At 43.9% G+C, this 16,301-nt stretch overlaps 1 protein-coding gene across 2 annotated transcripts in view; it reads left to right on the top strand.

Moving 5' to 3' along the window:
• Window positions 1-16,301, top strand: part of LOC120063152 (breakpoint cluster region protein-like) — a 46,060-nt gene that overhangs the window by 11,806 nt on the left and 17,953 nt on the right. The window contains exons 2-4 of one of the 2 annotated variants that reach the window (XM_039013343.1): window positions 13,670-13,845; window positions 14,587-14,691; window positions 14,891-15,076. In XM_039013343.1, the coding sequence (XP_038869271.1) occupies window positions 13,670-13,845; window positions 14,587-14,691; window positions 14,891-15,076 (467 nt within the window). Of the gene's footprint in view, window positions 1-13,666; window positions 13,846-14,586; window positions 14,692-14,890; window positions 15,077-16,301 lie in introns of both variants that reach the window. The other variant, XM_039013342.1, reaches the window with a different exon arrangement.

Raw genomic sequence — 16,301 nt, 5'->3', positions numbered from 1 at the left:
CCACTGGGACGGTTAGGTATGACTCCCTTTGGGTTTCCATAAAATGCGGGGGACAAAATGCTTCTCATCTGTGGTAGGCTAATTGAATAACGTGGTACGCCTCCGCCTGTAATATTTAGATTTGTAAGGGCTTGATCAAGTTTACCATTGAAGCTGCTTCACTCAACTCTTTCACGCCCCACACCACTACAGAGTTATCTTCTTAGCTAGTTGTAAAAGCGTTAGTGTTATTAGTCTGAGCCTATTTAGCTAGCTCGAACCAGCTAATCTGCAACTGCCACAATGGATATCAGAAACAAAGTCGGAGAGCGACGAGCAGCAGCACCATCAAATGACTGAGGCCAAGCCAAGCAGCGACGATGCCGCCAAGCTCCAGCAGAGATTTGTATATAATGACAAGATACCTATGTCGATGAGGGGTGTTGACGTCAACCGCCTGTTTTCAATGGAGAGATGCTATGCTACTAGCCACGTCATCAATATGCATAGCCATCTCGAGACAACTCTGATATAAAGTGTTTTTTCTCAAAGTTGCTGGGATGTCACGTGTCCTTATATCAGTACATTCGTAACAACCTAAGCATTATGAAACTTGTATTCGATCAAATATACCTCACGTAGAGGCCATTACATTTTTTGTTGACCAAATTCGACACTCATACAAAAACTCCTCCGCTTGGTAAGTGAAAGAAACAACTCCACCTGCTGGAGAATACAGATTTTTGGCCTAGTTGTCCATCTCGCTTCGCCTCTTCCTCTCTGGCTCAAGCTAGCGCCGTATACAGAGCCTTCCCCCTCTTCCACAAGCGCCGCCAGTATAATGGCCCCACAACCCCCTCCACCTCCACTGTTCCTGACGATCTTGGAAAAGAGGAGCCAGCCCAGGTTAGCCTAGAATCCTACCCTAGCTGCAGGTTTTATGTCCAAACATTTTATTTTAATGCCAACTGGTTCATAAGAAGAGTGGCTGGAATACTCGGTTACTGCAGATGCAGAATTTTGTTTCCCATGTCGAAAGTTCTGTGTTGGGTCCAATGCTAACACAGACAAGGCCTTAACCAAGCTGGGTGTTCTAACTTGAAGCATGCTATTGATAGTACCAAGGGATTCGCTAGGCAGGCATCAAGTAAAGAGCATTTGATATGCACTGTGGAAAGAAAAACAAGTTAGGGTATGGGTACTGAGGTGTCAACTTGTTAATGATGGGCAGCTGGCAAGAAATCGTGTCGGCGATTGTGGACATTATTGAGTTCCTTGTTTCAAACCAGCAACCACTGCTGGGGACATTGCACGTGATAGAGGGGAGGGGGCAGTGGACTTTTTTTTCTCTCCGAAAAGACAAGGAACTTGCCAAGGTGTTGAGCAGCATACCCCACAATGCCACATAGCCATCATACGATATTCCAAATTAAATCATAGGGCTCATGAGTGAAATAGTCACTGAGGAAGCTACATCCGAGAACAAATTTTTCCACTTTGACAAACGTGTTCAGTCAGCACAGAAGAAGCATGCTACACCTGAGGAAAGCTCAACTAATCCAACTCCCTCCAATTTGAGGGAGATCTTTCAAGAAGATTTCTGAGCAGTAAAAAAACAATCTAGGTGTTTAAAAAAATAATAATCTTGCTTTAGTTTGTAGGGCCCTGTCCATGGTGCTGATAGAGCGCAGCGGAGATTTCGCGCCAATCTGTTACTTCTTGATCAAAAGAATTTGATATTTTATGTTCATTGTGATATATAAGCAGAATTCAATATAATTCCAATGCAAGAACCCAAATGATGCCTCCGGGTATAGCTATAAATCGGTATGTTACATCATAGAAATAGATACATTCTATTATGGTTTTCTTGGTAGCCGATTGGTTTTCGTGGTTGTTAATGGAACTATATGTATTGGAAAACGTGTTGATGGTAGGCCGGCATTGATTATCTGGGTCAATTGATTCACAGAAGTGTATTGTGCCATATCACACCGTGTTGCTGAACTCATTAGCACCGAGTGGCATGATTTTTCATGTTTGACCTATTTATTTGGCAAGACAGCTGTACATGGCTGCATCTCATTTGCCTATGCTTGGATCTCCATTCACATTCACCTTTTGTGTAGTGCGTTTGTTTATGTTAATGTTACTGGCCTATATAGATTGTGTCATGTCTTTATCGATCTGATATTTTGTTTACTAGGCCTGCTACTTGGCAACGCTGTTTTTGTTCTGTTCGCATTCACAATTGTCAGTATTCTAAGTCAAGCTGCTGTTCAGTATTTTTGTTTGCATGCATGAATAACTAAGTGACTACTTTCAGCATTTAGTTTGCATTATTTTGGTAAGACAGCTGTGTGTACAAATGTATTCACATAGGGTAATTCACCTATTACAAAAAGACTATCTAATCTTGTAGCCTATATTCATTACCAAAACGGACTTGCTTTAGTGTGTAGGGCGCTGTCCCTTGTGCTGATACAGATTTCGCACCAACCTGACTGTCACTTCAAAAGCACTCAATGATCTCCGAGTCTCATCATTTGAACTTCGTTTATTGTGGTATAACGTGATATAAGCAAAATTCTATATAATTCCAATGCAAGAACCGCCGTTTTCAACTACCCCGATAGTCACTTTATCCTGGTGCCAGGTCTGTGGCAGACAACACTATTTCATGTATTTACTTTAACAAGATGTACTGTTGATGTCTGAATAATTTATCCCGAATAAACTCAGCAAAAATAGAAACGTCCCTTTTTCAGGACCCTGTGTTTCAAAGATAATTCATAAAAATCCAAATAACTTCACAGATCTTCATTGTAAAGGGTTTAAACACTGTTTCCCATGCATGTTCAATGAACCATAAACAATTAATGAACATGCACCTGTGGAACGGTCGTTAAGACACTAACAGCTTACTGACGGTAGGCAATTAAGGTCACAGTTATGAAAATTTAGGACACTAAAGAGGCCTTTCTACTGACTCTGAAAAACACAAAGAAAGATGCCCAGGGTCCCTGCTCATCTGCGTGAATGTGCCTTAGGCATGCTGCAAGGAGGCATGAGGACTGCAGATGTGGCCAGGGCAATAAATTGCAATGTCCGTACTGTGAGATGCCTAAGACCGCTCTACAGGACGGACAGCTGATCGTCTGTGCAGTGGCAGACCACGTGTAATATCTGCACAGGATCGGTACATCTGAACGTCACACCTGCGGGACAGGTACAGGATGGCAACAACAACTGCCCGAGTTACACCAAGAATGCACAATCCCTCCATCAGTGCTCAGACTGTCCGCAATAGGCTGAGAGAGGCTGGACTGAGGGCTAGTAGGACTGTTGTCTGGTGAGGACCTGCCTTACATCACCGGCAACAACGTTGCCTATGGGCACAAACCCACCGTTGATGGACCAGACAGGACTGGCAAAAAGTGCTCTTCACTGACGAGTCACCAAGGCCTGTACTCTGGAGCGGGATCGATTTGGAGGTGGAGGGTCCGTCATGGTCTGGGGCGGTGTGTCACAGCATCATCGGACTGAGCTTGTTGTCATTGCAGGCAATCTCAATGCTGTGTGTTACAGGGAAGACATCCTCCTCCCTCATGTGGTACCCTTCCTGCAGGCTCATCCTGACATGACCCTCCAGCATGACACTGCCACCAGCCATACTGCTCATTCTGTGCATGATTTCCTGCAAGACAGGAATGTCAGTGTTCTGCCATGGCCAGCGAAGAGCCCGATTCTCAATCCTATTGAGCACGTCTGGTACCTGTTGGATCGGAGGGTGAGGGCTTGGTCCATTCCCCCCCAGAAATGTCCGGGAACTTGCAGGTGCCTTGGTGGAAAAGTGGGGTAATATCTCACAGCAAGAACTGGCAAATCTGGTGCAGTCCATGAGGAGGAGATGCACTGCAGTACTTCATGCAGCTGGTGGCCACACCAGATACTGACTTACTTTTGATTTTGACCTTTGTTCAGGGACACATTATTCCATTTCTGTTAGTCACATGTCTGTGGAACTTGTTCAGTTTGTCTCTGTTGTTGAATCTTGTTATGTTCATACAAATATTTACACATGTTAAGTTTGCTGAAAATAAACGCAGTTGACAGTGACAGGACGTTTCTTTTTTCGCCGAGTTTATTAGGGGAAAACACATTTGTGCCTTCTTTTTTAGCTAGCATCACACCTTCAGTGTATCAGTGTGCGTGTGTGCGTGCATCCTGTAGGTCACAGATTGGAACAATTTATTGAGCCTTGATATTTTGTTACACAGAGCATTACTGTGACCATCCTGAGCTATTTCAACACACTGATTAGTAGGTGTGCTGGGCTGGGCGGCTGAGTTCTGACCTACACTGCTCAATTCTGGCGCTAATTTTAGGCTGTCCCATAACAGATCTGAGCGGAGCGCTGGTGGGCCTCACTACTCCTACTGTGCCTGTGGTCGGCCTCCCTCCCATTTCAACAAAGTTCTTCAGATGTGCCAGAATGTGCTGATATTTGGTTGGCTCACGCTCTGCTGATTGCCAAAACACCCAGTCAGCTTCTTCCAGGGCCGGTGTGCCCCTGCCCCTTCACAAATGCCACATTTTCAGGCCTGGTTCTTTTCAACCTGATGGGGAACGCTCAATCAGAGAGAAACCAGATGTGCTGAAGTGACGTGACTGCAGTACTGAAAGATCCACCCAGCCCAGTCCTTCCTGGGTTAGCTGTGAGGGATGTAAATACTCCTTTGGAGTAGTGCGTTTGAATTGCAACTGTTTTGTAGGCTGAGGATTAGTAAATTGGATTGTTATTGATAAACAATTGCACCATTTATAGTTTTCTATGTGTCTTTTTATATTTAGCGAGGAGAGCTCTAGAAGTCATACCCGTTTTGATGGTAAAAAGCCATTATCACACCCGTATCCTCTCTGTTAGCTGGCAGCTGTCTCCCCAGTGACCACACAATCAAGATGAAAATCCATTAGTGGAGGCAGAAAGTGGCCAAACCTCTTAACAGCATCACACATTTGGCATCTTCACTGTTTTTTAGATTTTTAAAAAGAAGTGCCATATCTCCTCTGATCTATGAACATGCAGTCTGAGGCGACAGAGAGACTGTCATTGTGATACATGCAAAACTAAAGTTATTATTCCTGGACCATAATGTCTTAAAGGGAATACTGTATTAGCCCTGTCTGTGGAGAATTGATGAACATTCGTGGCTCATTTTTGAATTGGTGGACCCGTTTTGTTCGTTGCGTCCCACCACGGTTAGTGTGCGTCCAGATGGGTCAAGCAGGGTCTCTACAGGCTGTCACTCTGGTCACTCTCTGAACCATTCCCTCCTTAAGTTATTTCCAGAACTACCGACCAGTTTATCTTTCTTTCTATAGAAATATTTTGTGTCCTCTAGCCAATGCAGTGAAGTGTGACAGTGCTTTGATGCATGCATCACACTGAGACTCTAAAAGCAACACCATTCAGCATCAACACAATCAAGCTCTCCGTCTTAATCCAAAGGAGAAAGACAATGGCCTGGAAACTATCCTTCAAGACAAGTTTATTTTTTTAAAGAGTGCATTCATATGTAAAGGATATCCTGTATTCCACTGAAACGGACTGTGTGAACCCTGCCCTGTAAGCAAGGTCACATCTGTTGTGATCAGATTGTATTTGTCACATGCACCGAATACACAAGTGTAGACCTTACAGTGAAATGCTTCCTTACAAACCCTTAACCAACAATGCAGTTGTATAAACTGAGCAAAAAAAGGAATGTCCCTTTTTCAGGACCCTGTCTTTCAAAGATAATTTGTAAAAATCCAAATTACTTCACAGATCTTCATTGTAAAGGGTTTAAACACTGTTTCCCATGCTTGTTCAGTGAACCATAAACAATTAATGAACATGCACCTTTGGAACGGTCGTTAAGACACTAACAGCTTACAGACGGTATGCAATTAAGGTCACAGTTATGGTAACTTAGGACACTAAAGAGGCCTTCCTACTGACTCTGAAAAACACCAAAGAAAGATGCCCAGGGTCCCTGCTCATCTGCGTGAACGTGCCTTAGGCATGCTGCAAGGAGGCATGAGGACTGCAGATGTGGCCATGGCCATAAATTGCAATGTCCGTACTGTGAGACGCCTAAGACAGCGCTACAGGGAGACGGGACGGACAGCTGATTGTCCACGCAGTGGCAGACCACGTGTAACAAAACCTGCACATAATCGGTACATCCGAACATCACACCTGCGAGACAGGTACAGGATAGCAACAACAACTGCCTGGGTTACACCAGGAATGCACAATCCCTCCATCAGTGCTCAGACTGTCCGCAATAGGATGAGGGAGGCTGGACTCAGGGCTTGTAGGCCTGTTGTAAGGCAGGTCCTCACCACACATCACAGAAACCCACCGTTGATGGACCAGACAGGACTGGCAAAAAGTGCTCTTCACTGATGAGTCACGGTTTTGTCTCACCAGGGGTGATGGTCGGATTCGCGTTTATCGTCAAAGGAATGAGCGTTACACCAAGGCCTGTGCTCTGGAGCAGGATCGATTTGGAGGTGGAGGGTCCGTCATGGTCTGGGGCGGTGTGTCACAGCATCATCGGAGTGAGCTTGTTGTCATTGCAGGCAATCTCAACGCTGTGCGTTACAGGGAAGACATCCTCCTCCCTCATGTGGTACCCTTCCTGCAGGCTCATCCTGACATAACCCTCCAGCATGACAATGCCACCAGCCACACACAGAACGAGCAGTATGGCTGATTTCCTGCAAGACAGGAATTTCAGTGTTCTGCCATGGCCAGCGAAGAGACCGGATCTCAATCCCATTGAGCACGTCTGGGACCTGTTGGATCGGAGGGTGAGGGCTAGGTCCATTCCCCCCCAGAAATGTCTGGGGACTTGTAGGTGCCTTGGTGGAAGAGTGGGGTAACATCTCACAGCAAGAACTGACAAATCTGGTGCAGTCCATGAGGAGGAGATGCACTGTAGTACTTAATGCAGCTGGTGGCCACACCAGATCCTGACTCTTACTTTTGATTTTGACCCCCCCCCCCCCTTTTGTCCAGGGACACATTATTCAATTTCTGTTAGTCACATGTCTGTGGAACTTGTTCAGTTTATGTCTCAGTTGTTGAATCTTGTTATGTTCATTCAAATATTTACACATGTTAAGACATTTACACGTAAACGCAGTTTATTTTTTTGCAAAACATTAGTGCACAAAACAATTAGGAACACCTTCCTAATATTGAATTGCACCCCCGTTTTGCCCACAGAACAGCCTCAATTCATTGGTGCATGGACTCTACAAAGTGTCAAGCATTCCACAGGGATGCTGGCCCATGTTGACTCCAATGCTTCCCACAGTTTTGTCAAGTTGGCTGGATGTACTTTGGATGGTTCACCATTCTTGATACACATGGGAAACTGTTGAGTGTGAAAAACCCAGCAGCGTTGCAGTTCTTGACACACTCAAACCGATGCACCTGGCACCTACTACCATACCCCGTTCAAAGGCACTTAAAAATGTTGTCTTGCCCATTCACCCTCTGAATGGCACACATACACAATCAATGTTTCAATTGTCTCAAGGCTTAAAAATCCTTCTTTAATCTGTCTCCTCCCCTTCATACACTGATTTAAAGTGGATTTAACAAGTGACATCAATAAGGGATCAAAGCTTTCACCTGGATTCACATGGTCAGTCTACAGTGTCTTCACAAAGTATTCATACCCTTTGACTTATTCCACATTTGGTTGTGTTAGAGCCTGAATTCAAAATTGATTAAATAGATTTTTCTCACCCATCTACACACAATACCCCATAATGACAAAGTGAAAACATGTTTTTAAAAATTTTTGTTAATTGATTGAAAATGAAATATACAGAAATCTCATTTACATAACTATTCACACCCCTGAGTCAATACATGTTAGAATCACCTTTGGCAGCGATTACAGCTGTGAGTCATTCTGGGTAAGTCTCTAAGAGCTTTGCACACCTGGATTGTACAATATTTGCCCATTTTTTATTATTTTAAAAATTCTTCAAGCTCTGTCATTGGTTGTCTAGACAACCATTTACAGGTCTTGCCATTAGATTTTCAAGTAGATTTAAGTCAAAACTTCAACTCTGCCACTTGATAAGCAACTCCAGTGTATATTTGGCCTTGTTTTAGGCTATTGTCCTGCTGAAAGGTGGATTTATCTCCCACTGTCTGGTGGAAAGTGTACTGAACCAGGTTTTCCTCAAGGATTTTGCCTATGCTTAGCTCAATTCTATTTCTTTTTTTATCCTGAAAAACTCCCCAGTCCTTATCGATTACAAGCATACCCAAAACATGATGCAGCCACCACTATGTTTGACAATATGGAGAGTGGTACTCAGTAATGTGTTGTATTGGATTTGCCCCTAACATAACACTTTGTATTCAGGACAAAAAGTTAATTGCTTTCCCACATTTTTTGCAGTATTACTTTAGTGCCTTGTTGCAGAATATTTTTTTAGTCTGTACAGGCTTCATTCTTTTCACTCTGTCAATTAGGTTAGTATTGTGGAGTAATTACAATGTTGATCCATCCTCAGTTTTCTCCAATCACAGCCATCAAACTCTAACTGTTTCCAAGTCCCAATTGGCCTCATGGTGAATTACCTCAGCGGTTTCCTTCCTCTCTGACAACTGAGTTAGAAAGGACACCTGTATCTTTATAGTGACTGGGTGTAATTGATACACTGTCCAGTGTTGTTAGTAACTTCACCATGCTCAAAGGGATATTCAATGTCTACCAATAGGTGCCCTTCTTTGAGGGGCATTGGAAAACCTCCCTGGTCTTTGTGGTTGAATCTGTGTTTGAAATTGATTGCTTGGCTGAGGGACCTTACAGATAATTGTATGTGTGGGGTACAGAGATTAGGTAGTCATTCAAAAATCATGTTATACACTATTATTGCACACAGAGTGAGCCCATGCAACATTCTATGTGAAATTTGTTAAGCAAATTTTTACACCTGAACATATTTAGGCTTGCCATAACAAAGGGGTTGAATTTTTGTTGAATACTTGTTGACTCAAGACATTTGAGCATTTTTTAAATTAATTTATAAACATTTCTAAAAACATAATTCCACTTTGACATTATGGGGTATTGTGTGTAGGCCAGTGACAAAACAATCTCCATTTAATAGATTTTAAATTCAGGCTGTAACACAACAAAATGTAGACAAAGTCAATACTTTCTGAAGGCATTGTATGTCATGGAAAGAGTAGGTGTTCCTAATGTTTTGTACACTCGGTATACATATGGAGTAGGTATATGTGTATATATCCTTGATGCAGGGTTAGGGCCAATTCCAGTCATTTCCAGAAATACACAAAAATTATTTTCAATTAGAAAGAATTTGAATTGGAATTGACCCCAACCCTTCTTTGGTGTGTGTGTGTGTGTGTCAAACCTCCTGTCATCGTTCTCCACAAAAGAGAGGTTGTCAGAGGTTTTCCGATTTTGTTTTATCTACAGGGAACGAGTGCATGGTGCCGAGGTTATGCTCTCTAGACAGGGATTTGAGAGCGTTTTAACCTGTTATGTATAGCAGGTAGCTATGTTTAGTGGCTCCCTCTGTAATTACTAACTTGTGCACTAAACAATCACCATTTCCAGATACAGGCAAAGATCTTCTAAGCCTGATGAACTTTGGTTTACTAAACACAAAGATCAGCACAGAGGCAAATTCAATAATGCTGAAAGAATCTCTAAATTCTGCAGCATTCTCTACTAAAAGTCCAGATAAATGTTTTCCTCTGTTCCTCAGCTGCTACAGTACCTTCAGAAAGTATTCACACCCCTTCACATTTTGTTGTGATACAGCCTGAATTGCACAATTGTAACCCTTTTGAGGTTAGTTGAGGGGAGACTGTCAGATTCCCTCTACCACCTTCCACCCACAGTGTTTGAGAGTAAAGCCATTTTCTCAATGACTCTGTTACTGCACAGTGGAAACAGGAAAAGTGCATTTGCTCTTTGTTTGTCCCACAGAGCTGTAGCTGAGCTTCTTTGGTAAATGTTTTAAAGTGATTTAACCTGTGAAAAAGTAAAAGCATTAAACAACTTACAGGGTTGGTTCAGGGACATCCATCCTAGAGTTGATTAGATTATATTTAATATGAATCTAATGTTATATGTGTCTGTGGGAGGCCGGGGGGGTGTTTGTGTGAAAATTTGACCCTGTGCAGAATGTCTGTTTCCGCTTTGAAGTTGATGAATTGCTCAACATTCCGGACAGACCTGCCTGGACATTTCCTTAGCAACAGGCCTTGTAGTCCGAGAACTAAGCTTGATTGAGGATCTAGCCTATTGTGAAATCCTCTTCACTCAATGTTAGGATGTTTGCCTGCTTTTTCACGCTACCATGGAAAACTAATCTGCATTTTTTTTAAAGTATGGTTATTCCAGGGCCATGTAAATAACTGTCTCTGTGTCATTCCATTAAAAAAGAACAATATTGTATTTCATATTAGTTCGTAAGTAAGAAATAACATTATTTTTTATATTTTTTATTTTTCTCCCCAATTTTCGTGGTATCCAATCGCTAGTAATTACTATCTTGTCTCATCGCTACAACTCCCGTACGGGCTCGGGAGAGACGAAGGTCGAAAGCCATGCGTCCTCCGAAGCACAACCCAACCAAGCCGCACTGCTTCTTAACACAGCGCGCCTCCAACCCGGAAGCCAGCCGCACCAATGTGTCGGAGGAAACACCGTGTACCTGGCCCCCTTGGTTAGCGCGCACTGCGCCCGGCCCGCCACAGGAGTCGCTGGAGCGCGATGAGACAAGGATATCCCTACCGGTCAAACCCTCCCTAACCCGGACGACGCTATGCCAATTGTGCGTCGCCCCATGGACCTCCCGGTCGCGGCCGGCTGCGACAGAGCCTGGGCGCGAACCCAGAGACTCTGGTGGCGCAGCTAGCACTGCGATGCAGTGCCCTAGACCTCTGCGCCACCCGGGAGGCCCAGAAATAACATTTTTAAGACATGTTTTATGGATGATAACATTGGATGGTCTATTATGATCGAGTCATATTGACAAAGTTGTTGTGAAGGTGAGGAGGGGTGTGGCTGTCGTAAAAATGTTTTGCGTTTTTGACAAATCAACTGTACTATTTGTTCAGGCTCTGGTCTGGTCCCATCTTGATTACTGTCTGGTAATATGGTGTAGTGCAGCAAAGAAAGACCTAGCAAAGCTGCAGCTGGCTCAAAACAGAGTGGTACGCCCTGAAATGCACATACAGAACTAACATCGACCACACGTATGCCAGTCTTTCCTGCTTGGGGGTTGATGAGAGAGTAACTGCTTCTCTTCTCGTTTTTATGAGAAGTATTACTGTGATGAAAATTCCCGTTTTGTCTGCATAATCAAATAACATTCAGCTCAGACACCCAAACATACCCCACAAGACATGCCACCAGGGGTCTCTTCACAGTCCCCAAGTCCAAAATGAATTCACAGCAAAGCACAGTATTATACAGAGCCATGATTGCATGGAACTCCCTTCCATCTCCTATTACTCAAGCAAACAGCAAAATGACCTTTAAAAGACGGATTGAACAACATCTCATGGAACGGCAAGGACTGTGAGGAGGCACACACAGACACACACTAACAAGCACATCATTTTTGTTGTTGTATTGTTTGTATATGGTTGTATTTTAAATCTATATGACTGTCCTTGTCTATCAGTGTTTTGTTACTTGTCATGTTTGGTGTTTTTTGTGGACCCCAGGAAGAGTAGCTTCTGCAAAAGCTAATGGGGATCCAAATAAACAGATAAATATGCCAATTTTACTGAAATGTATTTTTGTCTGAATGATGGGTTAGTATGTGTCCATTGACAGTGATTTCCAGGCATCTGTATCTGTGTGAGAGGAAGTGTTTTTCACCCATTGTCACTGCTGTTGTATAATCTGACAGACACACAGTGTGGCCTTTCACATTGGCTTCCCCTATATTCCCCTGGCCTGTCATGCCCTGCAGTGGCCTGCTCCTCCAGAGTAAACACAGTGGTTTCTCTCTGCAGGGCGCAGTGTGTTTGTTCAGGCTGTCATTGTATCTGGGTGTCACATTGTCAGACTGACTCGGCCAGGCCCCAGACACTTCACAGGGCTGGGTTTGTTCTGCCCGCCATGCTTCCGGATTCCTTTTTCCTGTTTTGTAGTAGAGGTGAGCTAGTTATCTCTGTGTATCCTCTTCTGAAAATACAGTAGGTTCTATCAGTGTCCTGCTTTTTCAACACTGAGGCCTTACAGACAAACAAACCACAGCTTGTATCTCCCACACAGAAACTGCCAAAGATGATATACATTGTGGGTGAGTCAAGGTATCAATAACGGGGATTGAGCACTACTTTATGCAATTCTAGATGAGTAATCTACACAACAGCAGCTATAACACCAAAATAGACCACTGTGTTGCATTCTGTCTGCATTCACTTCCTCCCAGAATGTCCACTTTTGCTGTGATTATGAATAAGAGGGGGTATTTCTGGTCGGTTGCCAACACTTACGAACCAAAAAAGAATAGGAAGAGCTAAGATTAGTCCTCCCTCTGTCTGCTCTACAAACGGAGAGATCTACTGTAGCCTTCGCCACTTCCCTACACCTTGGATGTATTCACTCAGAAGGAACTAGAAACACCACACAGCCACAATTAGACATGGTGGAGAAGGAAGGAGAGGAGAAGAGATAATAATGGGCGGACAAAGTCCCATTGACCCAATTATCTGTTCCACAGGTTACTGGTTTGATTCTGACCACTGAGTGATCAATAAGAAGGAATTCCTATTTGATTGCTTTGATACTAGTCTGTTCACTTCCTAGAGTTTTTTTTGTTGTTGTTGCTTTTTGAAATCCATTGAGTTGATATGTAAATAAAGAATTACTATGGTTAAGCCCCTGTCCAGTTGAACTACTGGCATGTCTGTACAGTTACAGTAGTTTGTGTAGCCTACTCAGACTAGAGGGATTGACATGAATGATTCTCCGAACCACACAAGTGAGTCAGTATTTTCGCTGCAGTTCTCCTGGTTTATCCTCTGCTGTGGAACTGTCCCTGACTGTGTGTCTGGCACAGTCTCTGTGGTAGATTTGGCAGAGCTGCACACTGCTTGCTGAAGGTCAGAGGGGATTTGAAGCACAGAGACATGGACTGTATTGGAATAGAGCGTATTGGAATAGAGCACACTAGAGGTTGAATGACACAGCTGTATTTTCAGCCTGTAGGCCATTTATAAATATGTTTAATATACAGTAGCTTCTAGATAATACCATTTGCTATACAGATGAATAACTTTTTTAAGCCCTTGTGTTTGTATGATGTGAAACCTATTGTGGTTATTTTTGTGTCTGCATAATGTTCTCTTCTCAACAAAGGATTATGACTAGAATGTTTGAGAGGGTGATAAATGGTCAACCCTTCCTAACTTCCTTCCACTGTCTGTTCAGTGGCATTAGTGGTGTTTTTGGATGAGAAGAGCACTTTTCTTGCCTGTGAAGTGATGTGGTCAACGAGAGAGAGATTCCCACTCTGCCACTGCCTGAAATGCCTTGCTGCCATGAAAATAGTTATTGAAACATATATTTTCAAATCCCTCACCTAACCCCCTTCCACCTGTGTGTCATTATCCCAGAAGCCCCCTACAGTGGAACCCCTCCTTCCTATGGATATCTGGAGCAGGCAGAGGAGCATCAGCAGCACCATGACCTCCAGCCTTTCAGCACCTCGCCCTCCTCCTCACCTCGCCTCCGCTCCAAGAGCCGCAGCAGCCGGGACACACACTCATCTGGCTCCCTGGAGTTCACCTTGTCGGTAATGTTATCACCAGTCCTACTGCCACACGCTTCATCTCCTACATTTTAAAGCGCCGGTCTCGGATTTTCCATTCAGTGCAGCAATCTGTTAATGCTCCCGTCCTCTAGCACTGCTTCCACCTTTCTAAGTGTGCCCTGGGCTCTGCGTGTATTTAATAGAGAGATGTTCTGCTCTTTCCAACCACACTTTCACTCACCCTATAAATCTCAACCACCCTTACTGTACTGTACCTAGCCAATCTCCGGTGTCCCCTGGGTCGTCATCCTCTGATGTGCTCCACTCTGATCTTCAAAGGTTAAATTCGGGGGGGGGGGGGGGGGCTCTCTTGTGCCCCCCTTCGTGTTCAGGCTGTGGAGTTGTCAGAGCTATTAATTCCTGCTCTGCTCTCTATGCACGAGAGCCATATCGACAGACTGTCAGAAACCTAACTGACTGATGCCTTTGACCCATCTAGAACTACAGGTCTCATCCTAGGCTAGAAAAACAATTGTTTCTCTACACAATACAATGGATCTTTGACCCTGGCCTCTGCTCTCTACATCTCCCACAGGGTTTCATTGAATGTGTTGGGTTCCCTAGAGAGGACGGTCTCCTTGAACAACCACAGGGATTTGGGAAGATCTGCTCCGGTTCGATTTAGAATCCCAAGATGAGCCTGATAGAAGTGAAAACCCTGTCGGTCGGTCTGTCTCTCTCTCTCTAATTCACTGGGTCTCTCTCTCTCTCATTCTCACACAGACAGAGCTGGATCAGGAGAAAGAGTTGGAGATGCGGAAATGGGTTCTGTCAGGGATCTTAGCCAGTGAGGAGATGTATCTCAGCCACCTGGGGGCTATCTTACTGGTGAGAGACTGAGGACTTTGAGCTGTGCTGCTGCTGTTAAATCCTAGGCCTTGAGTAATCACTCAAATAATTGAATATGGCAAACCTCACTATTGAACATGTTGGATAGACACACCCATCCGTGTGTGTACACACACACACACACACACACACACACACACACACACAGTAATGCTTTGTCTTGCATTGATTGTCCCAGCCCATGAAGCCTCTGAGGGCAGCGGCCACCACCTCTCAGCCAATGCTGACCATCCAGCAGATAGAGACCATCTTCTTCAAGGTGACAGAGCTCCATGAGATCCACAAGGACTTCTACGATGCCCTGCTACCCAGAGTTCAGGACTGGAGCCACAACCAGTGTGTGGGCGATCTCTTCCAGAAACTGGTGAGCAATATTATTGTTGTGTAAAGACCTAGTAAATGCTGTTGTGTTTTTTTTGTGTTCTCCAGGGGCTTCTGTACTCCAAAAACATGAGAATAAACTTCCCCAGCCGTAAACAGCATTGTGCTCTGAGTAAGCTGATATGTCTCCAGTCTAGGGCTGTTACGGTGACTGTATGAACGCCATACTGGCAGTCACGAGTCATGACCGAAGTCAAATTCCATGTGACTAGGCTTCTCCAAAACGGCACTCTGATGCCACTGATGGTTGTATCCTACCAAACTTGTTAACGGCCAGTCACTAATGGCCTGGTACTCAGGGCTCTATTGTTCCTCTAATCACTCTGACATCCATGCAAATACAATCAGGAATCTAGTCATGAGAGCCCTGGCTTTTAGAGTTTAAGCAGAATAGGATCACCTGTTGGCAGTGAGAGACAGCTCCTCAAAGCTGCTTGTTGCATGGAATCAAAGGTGTTCCTGTAAGCCCATGTTGCGCAACATTCTTATAGGCTATCCTGTGCAATTGCGTGAGAAAACATAGTTTTGATGGCCTCTAGTTTTGATGGCCTCTATTAAAAAGAGGATCCCGTCAGCTTTCTATAGGCTAGGCCTACTATATCTATTTCTCAACTTTCCTAATATTAAGCACATTGCTTCGCTTTACAACCGAAGTAGCCTACCTGGCTGGCATGAAAATGAACCGCGGGGAAAGTGTCATCCTCCATTCACTATTCCACTACATATAGATTTTAAAAAAATCTCCCCCTGCCCCTGTTCCAGCAGGTGCTTGATAATGTTCCATTCTAAATAAAAGATAATTCCACACATATTTGATCTAGTATATGTAAAGACAAGATTAAATTGAGAGTAGTCTGATGGGTGAGAATATTATCAGTTGTGAATGATGCCCAGCGTGTGCAGTCTAGGCAAGAAACAGCGCATGCATTTCTTTTGCATGCAAAGTGTCCCGTAGCCTACGGAGCCCGTATCCTACAGAGCCTAGAGAAACATCTGTTCTTAGAAAGCCCAGTAATTTCGCAATCGCGTGTGAAAACAGAGTTTAGACTAGCCACAATTTAAAAGAGGATACCAACTTTCTTGTGCTGCTATATTTATTGCTAAATTCTTAAAATGTAAGCATATTCATCCACTTTACAACCGGTGTAGCCTACCTGGCACATACAGTACCAGTCAAAAGTTTGGACACACCTACTCTTTCCAGGGTT

This window comes from Salvelinus namaycush, chromosome 18, assembly GCF_016432855.1.
Source record: "Salvelinus namaycush isolate Seneca chromosome 18, SaNama_1.0, whole genome shotgun sequence".
Lineage (NCBI taxonomy): Eukaryota > Metazoa > Chordata > Actinopteri > Salmoniformes > Salmonidae > Salvelinus > Salvelinus namaycush.
This window is presented reverse-complemented; position numbering and strand designations above follow the sequence as displayed.